The following is a 21,247-nucleotide window of genomic DNA, read 5'->3' on the forward strand; positions in this document are numbered from 1 at the left end:
GAATTTCACAACCCGAAATGATGACAGACCTATATGATCACAGCGACCTTTTGCAACTGGCTAGTTGCACAATATGGTGCAGTATATTTCTGGTATAGGCAGTGTGAGCACAACAGCATCCACTGGTCTCTCAGTTGCTACAAAATTACTTTGTACAAACAGATGGTTCTTCAAGGATTCTTTTGTAATGAAAACAGTTCTGTATAGAACCATGAACACTCAAAGTATTGTTTGCATAGAGCTGCCACCTCTGTTTTCTGTCCCTACAACTAACCGAAACCTGCTTGGACTATTCACAGTCAGTGATATATCTAGAACTTCATGACCTGTCTTCTCACAAATTTGGTTCCACCCATTGGAAATCAAAATGCAGTTGTCCTCAAAAAATTATTTATGACTATCATAAACATTAAACTAATATTGGTAACACTTTACTGTAGGGTATGGTTAATAAGGCTACATGACATCTACATAAGCTTGTCATGAGGTCTGACATAGACGTACATGAATGTTTATAAATGCCTATTCCAACAGACGTCATGTGCTATAAAGGTTGTACTTGCCAAATTTGATCAGTTAGCTAAAGTAGCCTTTATGACAGATGATGCCTTTTGGAATAAACATTTATGTATGGTTATGTCAGTTGTCATGGCAAGCTTATTTTATATATATATATATATATATATATATATATATATTTCAGGTATAGGCAGTGTGAGCTTAATAACATCCACTGGCATCTCATTTGCTACAAAATTACTTTGTACACAAACTCTTAAAAAAAAGTTTTTTCAAGGGTTCTTTTGTGAAGAAAACGGTTCTGTATAGAGCCATGCACACTCAAAGAATTGTTTGCATGGTTAAATGGTTCTTCAGATTGAGGAGCAATGTGCTATAGATGGTTCTATGCAAAATCTTTTTGTAATGGATTCTATACAGCGCCAAAAAGAGCATGAAATGGTTCTACAGACTGCAGATTGCAGAGTGTTGTAGATGGTTCTATATGGAGCCTTTTTGAAAATGGTTCTATATAGCACTAAAAATAGATCTGCCTTTGTAACAATAGAAGAACCCTTTTTGGCACTGTACAGAACCCATTTCAAAAAGATTCTGCATAGAACCATCTACAGCACATTTTCCATCAATCTGAAGAGCTATTTCACTATGCAAAGAATCATTTAATCATGCAAAGGGTTCTTTGAGTGTTTATGGTTCTATATAGAGTCATTTTCATCACTCAAGAACTCAAGATCTTTTAAGGTGGTTCTTCAAGGGTTCATTATTAAAGGTAATGGTTCTATTTAGAATCAAGTTCTTCAACGGTTCTTTAGTAAACACAAAAGTTCTATATAGAACCATATCATGCCTAAATGGTTCTTTGTATGGTAAAATGGTTCTTCAGATTTATTCAGAAAGTGCTGTGTTTTTAGTACCAAAAATGGTTCTGCTACTGCAACAATGTTAAGCTTGTAACAATAGAACAGCCCTTTTTTGTGCTACACATAACCATTTTCAAAAGGTTCTTTAGAGAACGACATACAACACATTCTCCATCAACCCAAAGAACCATTTTACCATGCAAAGAACCATTATTCATGCAAAGGGTTCTTTGAGTGTTTATGGTTCTATATGGAACCATTTTCTTTACTAAAGAACCATCTTTTTATTGTGCGCTTAAAAACAGGTTCTTCAAGGGTTCTTTACTAAAGGCAAGAGTTCTATATAGAACTATGCCATGCTTCAACACATTCTCTCTCCATCAATCCGAAGAACAGTGCAAAGAACCATTTAAGCATGACATGTTCTAAGTAGGACTCTTACCTTTAATAAAGAACCCTGGAAGATGCATATTTTTAAAGTGTGTACAGGATCAGTCAAAGAACACCATCAGTGATGTTTATCAAATCATGTAAGTTCCCTCAAGAGAGGTCTGTTTCTGTGATTCTGCTCATGAACTGTGGAACTCGTTACCGTTCACATGCAGTCAGGTTCTGCGTGCAAATTTTAGGCTCAGAATTACAAGGTTCTAGCTGACATTTTTGTCATTTTTATACATAGTTAATTATTTAGTGCTGATTTTTGTTGCTGTGGTGAGAACATCGTAGAGTCTGTATTTAAAAAAGTGAAAAGTGGTTTCTTCTTCAGAATCTCATAATAAATTGCTTTTGGAAGGTTGTATCTGTGGTCCAGTCAGTGCAGCTGATGAAATTGGGAAAAACAATCAAAATTCATTTTACCCATGACCCTCAGCTCAGTATTAAGATCGTACATTTAATCAATAGAAGATGAGAGGGAGTGTGTTATCGTGAAATAACATCACAGCTGTGATTTGTTGGCCATAGATCATCGCAGCCATGATGTTATTGGTGATAACACACTCTTCAGGTGTTCTATTGCTTTTATACAACAGTTAAATAAATAAAGTAAGAAATTAATAAACGGCTGTGAACGCGGCGTTTTATATGTTTTAGTGTTGGCAGTTCCTTCCGCAAAATTGTCAGAGTAACCATCTTCACCCACTCACTGGACAGTCTGCTGTAAACCTCGCCTTTTGAAGTCCGGAACTGAGCCATAAAACTGCTGCAATATCAAGTTCAGCTCAGTTTTGTCAGTTTTTCCAGATCAGTATTAATGTTGTTTTGTTCCAGTCAATCTGTAAAACATCTTACGGCCCATTTAGTTTGGCAAATGGTATTGGGTTCCTTTCTGGCTGATTCCAGGTTCTTTAGCTGCCGACTGAAAAGCTGCTCAGTGGTGACGACAGTTTGTGAATTTAGTGTAGTCTCATCTTCAGAGTCTGACCAAATTGGCTGTCGATCAAATGTGATCTTAAAAGTGTCCATTTGCTGTTTGTGGCAAAGTAAGACGTAAAAACATTCAAATGGCTTTAGCGTCTCCTGACAGCTATCACGAGATGTTATAGTGAAATAACAGCACAGTTAGAACACCTCTCAACCAATTAGCTTGCATGGCCGGAATGAACTGTTGTATAAATTCAAACATCAGCTGTCAAAAGTATCTCAAGTTAACTTAAGTTACCCTTATTAGTCCCATGACAGGGGGAGATATGCTGCCAGATCCATCATACATTGTTTTACGACAGTTTTGAGATTTTAGGTTGTAGCCTAAAACTTATCTCTTTACATCTTTTAATGGCAGAGAAGTAGATGCATGGTGTTATTTCTTTTTCTTTGCTTTTACTATTATTCATATTACATCTAGCAAGCTAGAAGACATGCTTTCCAGCCATTTTCATAGGAAATAAAGTGGCTATATCTTTGCTGTAGACATCATTATCCCTGCTTTCTATCACCACCACTGTAAAGAAATCTGAGTCTTTAAGTTTCTCTACAGTGAACCGTTTCAGATCAAACCACTCTGAATGACTTTATTTACATCTCAAGTTACATCGCACTAAATTAAGAGAATATTTTTGTAAAATTGGTGGAATTCCTCTTGAACATGCATGGCTGTGAGTGCTTAAAGTCAAGACTGGCAGCTGAAAGTGAAAAAGAACTGAGCAGTGAGCTTTCCACCATGGGTCATGGATTCAGTTCAAGCATGTCAGGTTTTTTCATGGTCACAATGTGGTTGTAGTTGGGGGGGACTAAGAAAGAGTTCTGGCAAGTGACCCAGTGTAACATACATATCGAAAAGTAGGTGAAGTTCATAAAGCACAATGAAGTCAAAGAGCAGGAACAGAGCCTCGATTCAAGGTTAAAAAAAAAAGAAAGGAAAAAAAAGCATGATTTACGGAGCACAGGCCTAACACTGTGTAATTTACCAGGCAATGTCCCCTGGTGTTATGGCTTAAGAAACCCCAAATCCAAATACTACTTCACATTGACTTTCCTGAGAAGCTTAACAGCTGTTTAGAGAAGCTGCCATTTGAGCGCGAGTGCGAGGGAGAGGAGATGAAATGGGTGTCAGACCATCGCTGACTCACTTCAGAACCTTGTTCTAGCCCTACGTCTGCGTGTGGAGGACGTCTCCCCCGAGGACACAGGCCACTATATCAATCCACCTTCAGTACGGCGACTGTTCCCTTTCACGCTTTCATGTGGCTGCAGGGCTTAGGGCTAAGAGGTCCGCTCGCTGGCAGAGAATCGCTTCAAATAGGAGCCCATTCATCCGGACCCTGGTGTTGCAGAAAGGAAGACATTTACCCGAACTGGAAGGAATCCATGATATTAAACAGTAGATGGGATTGTGAAGTGGCAGGAGTAATCATACAGGGCAGCAGGCCGCAGGAATGCAAATCATCCGCGTCGCCAGAAGTTAAGTTAGCAGGTGGCCTCCTCTATTCATCCCACGTTAGTGTTCTTTCTAGGTCCAGTCTGCGTAACATCTGGACGGCCTCCGCCGCTGCTTTTAATTACATGAAATGCAGTCACTCAGCTTTCCAACAGGCCACGAGAAAAGTGATGACCCTAAAGAAAGAAGGAGGCAAGGGCCCAGAGAAGGGGACGCATCTCAGACAGACCATTCAGAATGAGCCAGCATAGTAGTGTAACTACACATTAATCCTTAAACTTAAGCTGGATTTGACACATTGCCAAGCTCTTTTAGAAATGTTCACTCAGGTCCACCAAGAGATGATGAGATAAATAATGCGCTTACATGCACTTTATAATCCAATAGCTGCAAAAAATCAGATTTTGTCAGTAATCCATATGTTTAGATGCACAGATAATGGGGAAACTCCAGGTCTACATGAGTCAGACAGTTATCAGATTTCTGCTTTGCAACCAGCCAATGAACTCACAGAAGAATTTGTGATGTAAGCGTAACGTAAAATTCAAACTTCATGCCGCTTTTTTTTAAAACCCTGAATCACTTACCCTGAAAATATTAACACACATCATCTAGAAGATAAAAAAATATTTAAAGCCTTCAGTTTGTCAAGCATGTTTTGGGTTTCAGCATCGGTCCAGGGTGCTGTGTTAAACACTGCTTGCTGATTTCCAGTACTGTGGTCTGTTTTCATGCATGCGCAGACTGAGAAACCCAAAAGTCCACATGCACTGCGGAATCTGATTACCAAGCTAAAATCCATTCTCTTTTTCAGATTTCTTAATCAGATTTCCAGACCTCACTCCGATCTAAGAAATCAGAGCGTGCCGTTTGCATGACTATTTGAATAATCAGATAACTGCGGGAGTTCAGGATTATGATTGGATTGTTAACTGCATGTAAAAGCATTCAATTAATGTAACTACATGCCTAAACATGCAGTACTGTGTATTCATTTATCAGGAGAGAAAGTCTCTGACTTTTGCACAGGACTGTTAAGGTGCTAAAAATGGAGTTATGGACATCCTAGAAATTTCCATCTCCACCTTCTGTTTCCCAAGATGGAGTTCTCACACTGCACCACCACCCCTTCCATCTCCTACCTGTCTCTCAGTCCTATCCCTCAATCCCACCTTAAGGGCAACTTTCTAGATCAGAGATCACTATTAGGCAGACCACGGTCCAAGTCCAGACCCAGACACTGTCCTATGCGGACCTGGGACTATAAACAATAAACTAAGGAGATATATTTCATTTTGACTGGGTGGTCATATCTTAATCCGTGTAGCTTTTCTAGCATTTACAATATGGCTTTAGTGGCCCGGGAAACTCACAGACCAATCACATGTGTCATACGTCACACTACTCAGTCAATCAGATCTGTGCATTACGATGAGCACTGAGACTCGAGTGAGTGATGCCACACAGGGGAGGGATGAGACGAGAAACAGCAGTCAGAGAGACTGACAGTAAGAGAAAACTGACAGTAAATGATGTGGAAATGTTACTAAACTGTATTTATTTGATTTTTGATATTTCATTATTTATTCAATTTGACATTCAGTTGTTGACTGTATAAGATGTTGATATTCCTACTAGGCTACTTCAGTAAACAGTATAAGGCACTGAATCATGATGCAGGTTAGACATTATGATCTTCTGGACCTTTGCTTGAGGACATTTTCTTTGACTGGACCTTACTGAATGTTAATTAAAGACCTCTGTTCTAGATTAACCCTTTAGAATCACAGGCTTTTTACATACTAAGGCTTATTATTCAGTAACTACAGGGACTTCAGTGCAAACTGGTTGAGCTATTCTTAGGTTATTGAAGTGTGTAATAAAACTTGGGGCTTGCTGGCGAGCCCTGGCTATGCAAGGAGTTAACACAGAACCTCAGCCCAAGTTCTCAGTTTCCTCCCACATCTGTACAGGTTCCTCTCAAACTTTGGAGTGACACTTTGGAGTGGGTTCTTTGGAGTGACACCACAGAAGAGCTACTTTTGGTTAACGTTTCAGTGTATGGCTCTTTGAAGAATCACTTGAGATTCGCAAGTGACAGAGACAGAAGAACCTTTTTAAAGGTTAAAGAACCTTCACATGACATAATATTGCATGGGGGCAGTTGTGGACTGGAAGTTAGGGAACCAGCCTTGCGACCAGAAGGTCACCGGTTTGATCCACGTTGCCTACAGTACGTGACAGAGGTGCCGTTGAGCAAGACACCTAACCCCCAACTGCCGGGGCGCTGTGGATAGGGCAGCCCACCACTCTGGGCAGGTGTGCTCACTGCCCCCTAGTGTGTGTCTTAGTGTGTATGTGGTGTTTCACTACACAGATGGGTTAGATGCCGGAGGCAAAATTTCCCCATTGTGGGACTAATAAGGGTCACTTAATCTAGTTAATCTAATACAAATTCAAACATTTTCATAAGAGCCTTTGTTTTTATCATGAATTAGTTGTTCTTTCTTAAAACACGTCTAAAAGGAGATTGATAAAAGCTGATATAAGCAAACAAAACTGCTTCATTTAGTGTCTTTACAATAGATTATGCAAAATAAACAAGAAACTCATCTACTTTCTACTTTTAAATCAGTTTTACAATCTGCAACAGAGCGCCTTCATTTATGGGGTGGAGCAACACCCACCACATTGGAGAAACTTTAACGTCTTGTTAATATGGAATAAAGGAAAAAGAAGACAATTGAAAATATATTTGAAAATATATTTACTGACACATAAACACTGTTCTAATACAGTAAATGAAATACTTTCCAAAAATATATTACTCAAATTACTAATGTAAATGTATAAGAAACTCAGGAGCATCTTGGAAGACTATCACCTCAAATCTTCCCCATGTTTTCCAGAGGCATTTGCATTCACTGATATCTCAACTGATATAAAGTGACTCTAGAGGGGGGGGGGTGGTGGTGGGGTTGGTGGAAGGAAGGGTGGGGGGCATATCTGATGATCATAATTCTATGACATACTCAATCCTGAGTCACATGAGAGCAGGTTCATTTTAGCTTATCAATGAGTAAACCAGGTAATTGTGCCATAATCCAAAGTTACAATGACTGCACACAATTTTGCATATTTTCATATCTTAAAATAGCAGCACTGCCTTATTTGAGTGGTCTCTAATAAATTGACAATGATCTGAAACCAAAACATCACTGTACATTGTTACAACCATGATAGATATTGCTTGCTGTACTGGCCTCGTATAATAGACAAATCCTCAGGAAAGATCAGGTTTCCCAAACATGGATTAAGCCTAGTCTTGGACTAAACTACAGTGCCAACGGTGAATCTCTATTGTAAATTATTTTTAGATTAAAGTATTAAGCCACGAGAGGCCATGCATTACTGTGATTGTATCACGGAGAAGGGTGTTCTTAGACATGACGCGACAAATATAAACTTACTGATTACTGATAATAATACAATACATTAACAAGTATTCCGCCAAGAAATGTAGTTCTTTAAACATATGATGTCATCGCCAGGCAACCATAGACCGCTGAATGAGGAGAACGTTCGGTTGCCTATCGCTGTAAACTGCAGTTTCAGTTCATGAACTTTTCAGCTTGTTGTCATATAACAATGAACATATGATGACACAGTTTAATGCAAAAACTTTTGCATCTATAAGAAAGTTTTGGTCACCAAATTATCGCCGCGAGTTTAGCATCAATCAGTGGGGCCCCTCTTCTCATGCTGGGGCTGAATCTCAAACAGCTCTTGCTCCCTACATAGTGCACTACGTATTAATTTACATACCGGCTCCTACACCACTACAGTGAATAATATAGCTAAAAAGTAGTTATTGGGGCTGAGGCACATCTTTGTTTTTGCTGTAGAGGCTAGAATTTCAAAACTTTCATAACTAGCATACTATTTAGGAAGTACAGAGCCATTTGGGATTCAGCCTGCAAACACAAATCTGTGTTTCAGTCAGCATATACATTAATATTTCAAGCGTGCAAGTCATTCAAGTCACATTCTTTAGTGTTTTATAATGCCCTTTTGCAGTAGTAAATCATATTGTATGATTAATAACATATTAATGGCATAACAGCATATTAATGATGGAGGTGTTTAGGCTGTTTACTATCTTTTAGCCTGTTACCCAGCTGTCCAGCCTAGTTCTAGTTAAGAACATAAGTTGCTAGCCGCTCAGTTTAAACAAAGAGCTGTTTTTACTTCGTCAGTACGTTTGGTGGTTCCTGCGTGCAGCATTAGAGCAGTGATACAGAGTTCAGATGTTGTGAGGCGGTCATGGGTGTTAACATATCGTGGATTCTACAACAGCATTGAACGCGGCTCAGCCAATAAGATTTCAGGACCAGAACTATCTGTTTTAGAACTAGGCTTAATCTAGGTCTGGGAAACCAGTTCTCAGCATCAGATGTGTATCTGCAAGTGGTAACTTTCTACATACCTTCTATTGGAACAGTTAAAGGCAAATAAATAAGAGCATTCATGAGCTAATATATACATAACACTGTACATCAAATGTCAAAACTATCTACTTGGAGAGTATGGATTTGATTCCAGCCATATCACCAACATGGTAGGTTTTACAGCCACAGATTAATCCAGAGTCCTAGATTGAAAATGATTCAATGGATAATCCCCAGTGGCAATGTAATTTAGCCCAAGACTGGGATTAGTCTGTGCCTGCAAAACCAGCTCCCAAAACTGTGTGTGGTTCACCCTCAGTGGCACCCACAAGACCTGACTACCATGTTACGGTATTTCTTCAGAATAACGTTTGAGCTGTCATCAAAGTAGAGCACAGATATAGCGTTCAGCTTGGTAGGGGCACAGCAGGGTTTTGGCACATTATCAGGGAACATGAGGTGGACCTGGGAATAGAACAGACAAAATCAAGCACATAATTAGATGGAAATACAGGAATATTTTCTAAATAGTTACATGAGTAGCATAACACTGTTGTTGGAAGAAAACCTCGTTTTTGACATAACTTGAAAATTCCTGTTGTCCTTTACATTGTTTTAAAATTTCATGATGAATGGACTAAAAGAAATGACTTCAAATGACTTATAAAAATGTCATGTTCCACTGACTTCCATTAAAAGTAAAGTTGTTTTTTTTCCTTCTCCTGTAAAGTTATCAATTTGGTTGTCTTCCAACAGCGATATAAGTGTGCATCTATAAGTCATTTACAACTAGGCATGCCTTGTTTTTCACTAAAAGCTCACACTGAGCAGGCTCAATGAACACATGAAGCACATTAGCACATTTTCAGTATGTTATACAAGCCAAAGTTACTATACAGCACTGTGCAAAAGTCAAAAACTACTCTTCATGTAATTAGTTTCCACTCAAAGCAGCCATTGAGTACAAATGATTCATTTTTCAGTATCAGGGGAAAAAAGCAGGCAGAAAATTACACAAAAAAATTAGATTTTTTCAGTGTTCAGTGAGTCACTCTTCTCCTTTATTCCAGCTTCCATTCTTTTCAGGAGACTCACTTTCAGCTCCTCAAAGAATCTGCAGACACACCTCCAAAGTTCAGTCTGAGAAGCTGGTTGATGATTTTCTGAAGTAATCAAACCCATTCAGTGGTGTTGAGGTATGGACTCTGGGGTGGTCAGCACATTGTTCAGCTGTGATGTGTCCATTTCCTTTTCTTAGTGAGGTTCTTCTTGAACAGCTACACGTCCTTTCAGACCCACAGTGCTGAGTGGTCTTCTCACAGTGGAAGGATGGACAGAAACACCTGTGGATGTTTTCAGATCTGAAGCAGCTTGATTTTCTCCTCTCTCTCAAAGATGGAAGCTTTAAGTGCTGTTTATCTGATGGGGGCAGTTTTGGTGTCGACCAGCTCTTCCAGGTGGTTGTTAGGAGGCCAATGAACTCCAGTTGTGAGTGTATCATTTAATATCTAATCTCCCCAGAAATATCTCCTGAAAATACCTAATGGCTGTTTTGACTGGAAATGAAATAAATCAACTCACATTAAACTGAATGAAAATAATAAACTATCCAATTGCTGGTTGTGTGTTTGGAGCAAAAATGGGCTGATTCCAATCTTAGGCCAATTCTGACAGTGCAAACCTAAAAACAACGCATTAAACAGTCGATGCATACTCACCAAAGTCTGTACAATTGCATGATTTGTTGCATTCATATGTGCATTGAGTGGGAACGAGCATTCTCCATCGCAGTAAAAAGCTGCATAACCCTCAGGTGCAATTATCCAGTCCTTGACATAGCAAAGAGAGAGAGAAAGAGAAGAAGAAAGGGTAAAAGAAGGGATGAAATAACTGTCTTAGTCAGGAATTTCAGTTATCTGTTTGTTTTTCCTCTGTTTATTCCTCTGACTTTTCCATATATGCCCCATACCTGCCATCCTAAGTCGCGGAAGCTGACGTAGAGCTCATGCTTTTTGCAGGCTTGCTTCTGTTCGCTGGTGTTTTGATCTAGATAAAAACAACAAAAACCCACCATCAGTGTTCAAACACTAGCATAGTCGTTTAATGTTGTTTAGTCTACTTCTGCATGGGTGGGCCTCAGTGGCCAACCCTCATGGGCATTTCCTCTGTATTTGCAGCTGCCAGAAGGTCTTCACCCAGTAATGAAATTAGGTAAATATCCCCAAAGATCATATGATCTTGCTACTAAAGGCTGTTCCTACTCACTCAACTGAAACACAGAAAGCAACCGCATGAAAAGTAGATGAGTTACATGCTAAAAGAACGACTTCCGTCATGTTTTAAGACTCTGAAACTGGAGCCTCAAAAGCGTTAACTGTTACGCTGATACAATAGCAGAAAAAGTCCACTAAGACGAGCAAAAGTTGCCTGAAGAAGCTTTGTGCTTGCAATAGCGTGTGATATGTATTCCACAGACACAGTGGAATTTATTGCCTCGACGCTGGCTGTAAGAGAACTCTACCTCCACTCCTGGGAGCCTGTGAGGTTTTCTGTTGACTTCTGCTTTTGTTTCTGCTGTGATTCTTCCTCTTGCCCCCGGTGGCCCTTACAGAGCGCAGCAACACTTCACTGGCTTTGAAAAAAGCAACAAGAAAAGGCTGTTTGGATTGTGGCCCGCTCCTTCCAATGATCCCAGCGGACTTCATGTTGATGCTTCGACCTGAAAACAAAAAAGACACAAGTTAAAAACATCGAAAGGAAGGTTTTCAGGGTAGAGGTGCTTCTTTCTCAGCCATAGTCATAGCTAATGTACTGTTCCACACTTAAAAACAGGTCTTTATATCTTACAAACTCCTGGGACTTTTGTGCACATTGGCAGCGGAGCTAGTTTAGCATGTGGGGAAATGAGCTGAAATATGATTCGGCCTAAAAAACCTCTTGGCGTTGTGTCATGTGACACTAAAAAACAAGAAATAACTTGGTGTAGTCATGATTCCACAATATTATCAAGGTTAATTATGCAACAGTCTCAGCCTCGGACGTCTGATATCTACTGCATGCTAAGCGGGCCACAACCCCTGGGATTTTGTCAGTTCCATTCCCATTGGCTATCCGCACATCCACATACATGCACTTCCGTACACCGGTTTTGATCAGTCCAAGGAAGCAGATGCTCTGTGACGAGCCCTCTGGAGCAAGATATAGCAACGGGATTGAAAAACCTGTGTGCAGTTCATGGTATCACATCTTTAAGATTCATTAAGCAGTCTTCTTTGAAACATTTAAAAGCTAGTAAGTGAGATATCCTCACGTGTTGGCTGATACCACTTTGTTTTCCATGGGTCTGGTTATGTTTGGAAGATCGCTGTCATTACACATCACACAAAAACTTTAGAAGTTGATGGTTATTTTGCACGTGAGTCAAAAGGCCTGTTCTGTTAGCGTAGCCAGTCCTTTATCATTTTGAGCGACAAAACACCAGATAGGCAGAAATCTGGCTTGAGAGACTAATTGTGCAATTATTCAACAGAAAAAAAGATTTGGTTAAACATGTGAAAAACTGTCATCAAAGTTGATACCAATCAGAACACCAATCAGGGCACAGCGGTCACTTTGTTTTGAACTTGTTTTGACCTGTTGGTCATACCGACCCAGTGCAGCACACAGTTCAACGTCAGTGCAGCAGCATAAAATTTCGGGAGAGTCTATTCAACATAAATGATGAACTAACCTAACTTTGTGTAAATAGAGCACAATATAGAAATATGTCCACATATGCAGTCGTGACTGACGCGGCTTTTTTCTGAATTTATACAAACACCATTTCATTTTATAGTAAATTAGTTTGGGCTGGTTTATATTTATGAACAGAGACCTACAGATCAATATAGTAAAGGAGCTCATTTGTGATCCTGAGTTTAAAGCCAGTTTTTATTAAACTTAAACTTGGAACTAAGTTGTAAATAAATCTTAAACTGAAGCTTTGCTTGTGTGTAAAAGTGATTTCAGAGCCACTCGGTTCTCCCTGATGGAAACTGTTTACCTTCAGTGTTTTGTGCTTATGATCATTTTAATAGACGTCAGCGTCACTAATTAATGACCTTCTATTGAAGGACTGGTTTACCAAGAGAGACACTGGAGTCGTGTAAAATCATAAAAATGATAACAGGACATCAGAGCCATAATTAATCTTTTAGTACTTTTACATTCGATACTTAAGTACATTTGAAAGCAAACACTTTAGTACTTTTACTCAAGTGGAGGTCTAAAGGGAGGAACCTCTACTTTTACTGGAGTAATATTTTACATTGGGTGTCTCTACTTTAACTCTAGTACATGGTTTGTGTACTTCATTCATAACTGGTGACTAAAGGGACTACACTGAAAACCTCCTGAGCTCTTCTTAGGTCATAGAAGTGTGTAATAACACTTTGAGCCACCAGTGGGATCTGGTCAGTTAAGGGTTTAATCTGTGAGTGAGTAATAACCTTTCTAAAATTTCTTCTCAGGAGTTAAAGAAACAAATCAGCTCCATTTCCTGTGGGGAAACATGAACAGTGCAAAAATGACTTATAGTGACTTCTTGGTGTAGGAAGCTAAAAGTCGCTGAGAGTGAGGGAGGTTTGTATTGTGTTATTACGAATAAAGCACGTCCAAGTGAGGTCATTTACTTAAAAAAATTTAGATTCATAAACAACAAAAATATACAAAAAAGGTTCTTAAAGGTTGCTTTAGATTGTGTATGTTGGCTAAACATGAATGAAATTTGTTACATTAATAAAGTTACTATGTTAAAGTACTTGTGTAACGTTGTATTGTACACATAAAATTGTGTGGAACCAAATGCAATGCAAAACAAATACAAGGCTTCTCCAAGACTAAAGAATTGGGTTGAACAGTCTTCAGAGATTTAGACCACCAAATCACATGGAAATCCCAAAGTAGAGTCTTCAATATGTCAACAAAAATGTCATTATTTGAAATGTAACGCTCTGCTGTGGAACACATAACAGTATAGACCAGTCGTGAGAATGCAAGAAAATAATACCCATATAAAGTACTGTGTAATAGTCAGAGATCACCTTTCATTATTTTAATTTCCCATCAAAACTGCAATTAAGTACAAATTTTAGGTGATATTACTGATGAGATCAGATATAAGATAATCCATTTGCATAAGGAAGGAGAAAGTCAAAGGAAAACAAGTGAACTACTTTTCAAGAGTTTCCAAAACTGTAGTTAAAAATGATTTTAAGCTACAGAGAAAATAGGACTCCTAACAGCCTGAAGACCTTGCAGGACATAAAACTGCTACCAAACAAGGAAAAGAAGCAAATGTGCAAATTATACAAAGAAGCTGCTGGTGTTCTCCAGACCCCAACATCACAGAATGTGTTTGATTACTTCAGAAAATGATCCACCAACTTCTAAGACTGAACTGTGTAGGTGTGTCTGCAGATTCTTTGAGGAACTGAAAGTGAGTCTCCTGAAAAGAATGAAAGCTGGAACAAAGGTAAGTTGTAAATAAGTAAGTAAATTTAAGCATATAGTGCATTTAAAACACATTTAAAGTGCTTTACAATAAAACACAAAAAAGACTGCCACCATCAGATCCCCCAAGCCGTACATGAATGAAGTGCCCTTGAGCAAGACGCCTAACCCCAACTGCTCCATAGGATAGGGCTGCCCACTGCTCTGGGCAAATGTGCTCACTGTACCCTAGTGTGTGTGTGTGTGTGTGTGTGTGTGTTTGTGTCTGCGTGTGTGTGTATGTGCACGTGCGTGTGTGCATGTGTGTGTGTGCACGCTCACTAGTGTGTATGTGGTGTTTCACTGCACAGATGGGTCAAATGTTGAAGTGAAATTTCCCCATTGTGGGACTAAAAAGGGTCACTTAATCTAATTAATTAATATGCAGGTGCCTGACCATTCAGGGCTTTAAAAACCTTTTTATATTGGATTCTGTAATGCACTGTAAGGATGCTAAAACTGGAGTAATATGCTCTCTTAAAGAATGGGCACACTAAATACTGAAAAAAAATTATACATTTATGTGTAATTTTCTGCTATATATATTGTAGTGTGCTGCTACTGGCTGGCACTGGCACTGGCACCAAGAGACTCTGGAGATGTGGCTTGGCAGATGGCCACGTGCAAAGGTTCATGATATGCACACGTCCTCCAACAAAAGGACTTGTGTTGTCAATGTTATTGCCTGTTAGTTTAACTGATGTGTACATGTTCTTTGTGTGATTTGATGTCAGGGACCGGGGGTTTTATGAGTGTGTGTGTGTGTGTGTGTGTGTGTGTGTGTGTGTGTGTTGGGGGGTGGGGGGTGGGGTTCTTGCAGCAGAATAATGGCTGTTTCAATGCCAATGCTACACTGGTGTCAGAGTTGATTTGGAGAAGAATGGCAAGGTTCCAAAGGGAAGACCTGCATGGCAAGACTGGAGGCCTGAGCAGGAGCTGGAAGACCCTACAGTGGAGGCTCTGCATTGTGTTTAATGCAGCAAGGCACAATGGTGAGGCCAGCAGAGTGAGTGGTGGGTCAGAAGTACCTCCTGCTAATGGCTGACACTAGCGCTTTAAGTAATGTTTATGTTATTTGTCTTATTTAGAGTCTGGGCTGTAGTTTGTGTGTGTGTGGTGGGGGTCACTGTTGGGGTGAAGCGTGTAGCTAAAGGTGACCTCCCCCCCTGAACTGAGTGACCTGTATGTGCCCCTTTATGTCAGTGTGTTTAATAAAGATCACTTCTTGTAGCAGAATTATGGCTACACATGTGTTTCTGCTTCTGCTGATGTTACAATGTTTTCTGCCTCTTTCCTGAATAACTTATTGGTCATCAAGACAGAATAAAGCAAATAAACGAAGGGCGGTCTCTGACATTTACACAGTATTATAAAACAATTCAAAGCTGAGTTCATATAAAGTGTATCAGTCACATGGCATTAGTAACTAGCAGGCCTTGCTAACGTTCTGATAATTCACAACATGCTCACCGTCCATGGTTTCCACACAGAGTTGAAGGCCCATGTTCTGCTGAGGGTTCAGCACCCAATGGTTACTGGTAGCTGTGATGTCAAACACCAGCCATCCTCCATCTGAGGCGCGGACTTTCTTTGAGTCAAGCAAAAATGTCTCGGCATCCCTGAATAACAAATTGAGAAAGCAGCTGTGAGTACAGAGGGTCTTTTAATTCGCACACTTGAAAGGAAAATTAGCCGATCTGATCAAACACAAGCTTCAGAATGAACACAGCCATGTTCTGCTCAGAGCCTTCCTTTGTCATCTTGGCTTCAATTTTGTCAACAGGCAATTCTAGTTAATCTACTTATGTGATGTTCCAAACAGCCTATGGGCCACACACTGTGAGGGCAGAAGGAAGCCAATCTTAGACTCTAACAGGCCCAGACACGCTACACACATCAGCTCTGATTATATACCACAGCAAAATGCTCCTCAGCCACGGACTGTTCTCTTGAGTCACGGTCCTTTTATATTTCAAACATAGTCCATGCAAATCCAATATGATTAGTTTGTGTTTTCAAGCAGATCATATTCCAGATGTTTTCTTTCCTTAATACTTTTATCACCACATTGCAGCTTTTTCTGAACAAGTTCAACATATTAATAGGAAGAACCCGCAGAGCACGACTCATTTCATGACCTCAGCTCAGACTTTAGAGGGTCTATACCATGGGAAAATGAATTTTCCATCACTTTTTATATGAGTTATGAAGATATGTTTAAGGTTCTGAAGCACTGTTCATTACTCAGTCCATATATGGATAGTAAAATGCAAAAACAGTCATTTTATAATTCATTGTTTGGTAACACGTTATTTGGATGGTCCACTGTAGATGTTCTGTAAATGCTCAGTATATCTTTAAATAACATTCAACTAAGTTTCTATTAAATATTATATTTATATATAGATATTATATATAGATTTTGTTAAATCTATTCCTAACCGTAAACCTAACCCTAACCTTAACCTCAAGGCAAAACCTTCACCTACTCCTAACCCTAACCACAACCATACTGTTGTTTATAATCAACTGAACACCACTAAAAAGTTAGTTAGTGATTTAAGTATCTGTAGAGCATCTGCAGGGGACCATCCAAATAAAGTGTGATCCATTGTTTTTGTGATGTCACAAAACATTTCCATATGTCACCTATTCATCTTATAGCAGTTTAGCTCCGCCCACTCACACTAAAGTTATAAGTAGTGTTGGAGTCCAGGTTGCTTTTTGAATGAGGCGCAATACAGGACAACCAATTAGAGTACAGCTCATTTACATATATTGGTCTTAAAGGCACCATAACTAAAACAGGTTGTAAAATCACCATGCATTTTTTTAAATGACATAAAACCACAAAACCTAGCCTTTGGATGATGTTAGAGTCAAAACATTTATTTCATTGTAAAGACACATTGATTTTACACAACAGGTTATTGAAATCTCATCGTTTTATTGTTTAATCAAGAAAACACAAAGTACTGCTCTTATAAATTGCTTTTCAGGTCATGTTGTAGCACAAAATCTACCGTAAATGCAGCCATTAAGGAATTCTTCTGCAATATCTTTAATGAATGCAGGTTTTGTAGAAACTGAGATTTTTTTTTTCATTTCAGAGAAAAGGTGATTCTCATTTTAAGAATCAGCCTCAGAACTGTATTAGCAACTGCAGCCTCAGAAACAGTGCACCATTCGTGTGAACTCTGCTATATATATTTATGAATATTCTATTTAGATTCCACAAAAAACAAGCTTGACAGTCATTTATCCGAGTGTGAACAGAGCTAGCCCTTCAGTAAAGTTGCTAACTTTTAGAAAATAGTCAGATGTGAGGGGACCTGAACTGACAAAACATGAAAAAATCTAAATACTTTGATATTTTTTATTATAGTGCAAGAGAAGAAATGTGTCTGTAAAACCACTGACAGGAAAACAACATAATTTTTGCCTGTGAAATTTCATTTATCAAGGAAAAAAACATAGCTAGGAAAGAGAAAGTGAGCGTGTGAAGGCCTTAGACCCAGACTCATAAAAGCAGAGTGGACTGGTAACTTTGGGCCCTTGGATGGCCACGGTTGTTTCAAAGCACCTCCTGAGAGCGCCTGAAGAACCATAGCTCCACCTCCATCTCTCCATCACATGCCTGCTAGGTTAAGTGCAGGCCACAGCTATGGTCTGGTCACAGATTAGAGCCTGACCAATACATTGAGAGCGTATATATGCGCTCAATAATCCAATCATAATCAGATTTCTGAAGTTATCCGATTATTCAAATGGTCATGTAAACACCATACACCAATATAAAAATCTGATTAAGAAATCTGATAAAGAAATCTACATTGTGATTACAGATTTAGACTGAGGTGTTTATGCTCACTCTACTCAACAATGTGATGGGAAATCTTCATTTACGTGCTCACTACAAGTAATCTAATGCAAAACGATGCGCATGCGTGGAGAACCACTTAGAGTAAACATTACCATGACAATCACTATCACGTGAGTGAAATGAGCCTGAATCAGACTAGACTATTCCAGTTGAGGTGTTTACATGGATGTAATCTTTTCAGATTGAGCCATTAGTTAGATTAATCAATTATTCAATCAATCAAAGTTTATTTATTGTCACAAAGCAGCTTTACAGTAAACATGGCTATTGTTTGGCCAAAAATATTGGCTCACTATTGCTTGAGCTCCACCCACTATTATCCTTGTTCACCTGTGACTCATTCTATGAACTGACCACAACCCCTGCTTTTATCTCTGAGTTTGTCCTTTTTCTTTGTGTCCAAACTGCACCACAGTCACGATGAAGTGCATCATTTTGTTGTGGTGTCCAGAACTACAGTGCAGAAAATCCAGTGCACTCAACAATCCCACAATGCAAAGCAATAAGTAGTGTACAACTAAAGTACCCTAGGGATACCCATAATGCACTGCATTTTTTGGTTTGAAGATTCACGTGTGGCTTCGCTGAGTAGGATACTGAGCTCAGCTAGCCTGGCAGGATCTCCACAGAGCTCTCTATAGACCTGTTATAGACGTAAGTCAGCTTTTCTCATGTATGCAGTCAGACATGGTGAACTGACTGCAGGACGTCTGAAGTGTTTATGTGACAGAATCTGCTGTTGCACAGCAAAGAGCAAACCTGTATGCAGTAGTGTCTGGAATTGCTACTACACTGCAGAAAATAGTAGCTTGTCTAATAAAATGATCTAGCAATATATCGCTGCTGTCAGAACAAAACCTTGTATCTCCATTTTTGTCATTTTTCAGTTTTTGACATAATTTGAAAATATTTGGTACACTTTATATTGTGTGTAAATTTCATGATGAAGGAACCAAAAGAAATGACCAAAAATGACTTGCAAAAAAGTCTGATTTCATTGACTTACATAAAAAGTTAAGTAGGTTTTTTCCTTATCCTGTAAAGTTACCATTTTGGAGATTCACGGTTTTGTTCTAACAGCAGCGATATACAATATCTCTCCTGTTAAGGTTGTTGTTTTAACCTTCTTATTTTCACTTATTTTAACCTCTTCTGCATGTGTTGTGAGAACAATAATAAAAAAAAAAAAAAAAAAAAAAATATATATATATATATATATATATATATATATATTATGCTGAATGTTAAAAAGAGGTTTAAAAGTGCCCACTAAGAGACAGTTTGACCAAGAACATGCTTTTTATTGACTTACTCAAACTCCTCCCTTTATTGTTAATTCTGTGATCGTCTTTAAATATGGATCATGTTATTGTAAAGGGTTTGTTGCCCTGAGGCAACGTTGTGCAGTAGAGGGTTAAAATTATTTACCTTATTTCCAAGCATGTTTTTACTTGCTTTAATTATTTTTTCAAGTAAAATTATCACAATTTATTGGCAGACAATTTTGCTTTTTTTTTGCAATTTTGCAAATTTTGTAAGAAAGATTTGAAACAAACTAAATTATCTGCCAGTACAGTGAGATCATTTTACTTAATAAAATTACTTAAAACAGGTAAAAATGTCTAGAGATAAGCGAGATAATCTTAAAATAAGTGCACAACCATCTCAAAACTGGAAATATTATTAAATATATATATATATTTCCACTAGAATAAGATAATTTCACTTGACAAGATACTACTTTTTGCAGTGCATCACAATTTACTGGTCCTTATAATAGTGTTCTACTGTATATATAGTAATTCAATATGTTATGTATCTGAAAAATCACTGACTAGACAAAAAACTTAATTTCTGCCTGTGAAATTTCCCTCATAGAAAAGCAAAAAGCCAAAAAAAGCCAAAAAGCCAAAGTTGCATCTGCAAATAGCAGAGACTCCACCCTCCCATCACCCACCCACACATAATGCCCTCCTGATCCCGGCTATGCCCTGACACTCTGTCCATGAATATCATGAAGAAGAGTGGAGACAGAGCACAACCCTGGCGTAGTCCAATGCTAACACTGAATGAGTCTGACTTAATGCCGAGTATACGGACACAGCTCTCACTCCAGGAGTACAGAGATTGGATGGCCCGGAGTAGTAGCCCCGGCACCCCATACTCCCAGAGGACCTCCCACAAGATATCTCAAGGAACACGGTCATAAGCCTTCTCCAAGTCCACAAAACACAAGTAGACTGGTTTGGCAAACTCCCATGCCCCCTCAACAATCTGTGAGAGGGTGAAAAGCTGGTCCATTGTTCCACGGCTGGGACGGAATCCACATGGCTCTTCCTCAATCGGTCAGAGTCTCGTTTCCAGCCGTTTGCATAGACTTTCCCAGGGAGGCTGAGCAGTGTGATACCCCGATAGTTGGCACACACCCTCCGGTCCCCCTTTTTAAAAATAGGGACCACCACCCCAGTCTGCCAGTGCAAGGGTACTGTTCCCAAGGTCCATGCAATATTGCAGAGGTATGTTAGCCACAACAGCCCCACAATATCCAGAGCCTTAAGCATCTCTGGACGAATCTCATCCACCCCCAGTGCCTTGCCACTGAGGAGCTTACCAACTACCTTAGTGACCTCCACCAGGGAAAAGGAACTTGACACCCCAGGAGCCTCTGGCCCTGACTCCCGTGAGGGAGGCACGTCTCCCGGATTAAGAATTTCTTCAAAGTGCTCCTTCCACCCACCGACAATAGGACAATAGGACAACAAAGGTTGTCCAGAACCTCTTTGAGGCCAAACAAAAGTCTTTTTCCATGGCCTCACCAAACTCCTCCCATGCTCTGGATTTTGCTTCTGCCACTATTGCAACTGCCACTTTTTTAGCCTGTCGGTACCTATCTGCTGAATCGGGAGTCCTTCGGGCCAAATTCCTAAAGGCCTCTTTCTTCAGCTTGACGGCCTCCCTCACCACTGGTGTCCACCAGGAGGTTCTTGGGTTCCGGCCCCGACAGGCACCCACAAGCTTTTGGCCACAGCTACAACTGGCAGCTTCCACAATGGAGGTTTTGAACAGGGTCCATTCAGACTCCATGTCCCCTACCTCCTCTGGGACATGAGAAAAGCTCTCCCGGAGGTGGGAG

At 39.5% G+C, this 21,247-nt stretch overlaps 1 protein-coding gene across 1 annotated transcript in view; it reads right to left on the reverse strand.

The window, feature by feature from the left end:
• Positions 1 to 7,004: 7,004 nt before the first annotated feature.
• Positions 7,005 to 21,247, reverse strand: part of bmp5 (bone morphogenetic protein 5) — a 46,702-nt gene continuing 32,459 nt past the window's right edge. The window contains exons 3-7 of the mRNA XM_017694137.2: positions 15,702 to 15,850; positions 11,224 to 11,421; positions 10,672 to 10,748; positions 10,421 to 10,531; positions 7,005 to 9,167 (exon numbers count right to left, since the gene is read on the reverse strand). Of these exons, the coding sequence (XP_017549626.1) occupies positions 9,018 to 9,167; positions 10,421 to 10,531; positions 10,672 to 10,748; positions 11,224 to 11,421; positions 15,702 to 15,850 (685 nt within the window). The 3' untranslated portion in view covers positions 7,005 to 9,017. The remainder of the gene's footprint in view (positions 9,168 to 10,420; positions 10,532 to 10,671; positions 10,749 to 11,223; positions 11,422 to 15,701; positions 15,851 to 21,247) is intronic.

The sequence above is a fragment of the Pygocentrus nattereri genome, chromosome 5, assembly GCF_015220715.1.
Source record: "Pygocentrus nattereri isolate fPygNat1 chromosome 5, fPygNat1.pri, whole genome shotgun sequence".
NCBI classification, from domain to species: domain Eukaryota; kingdom Metazoa; phylum Chordata; class Actinopteri; order Characiformes; family Serrasalmidae; genus Pygocentrus; species Pygocentrus nattereri.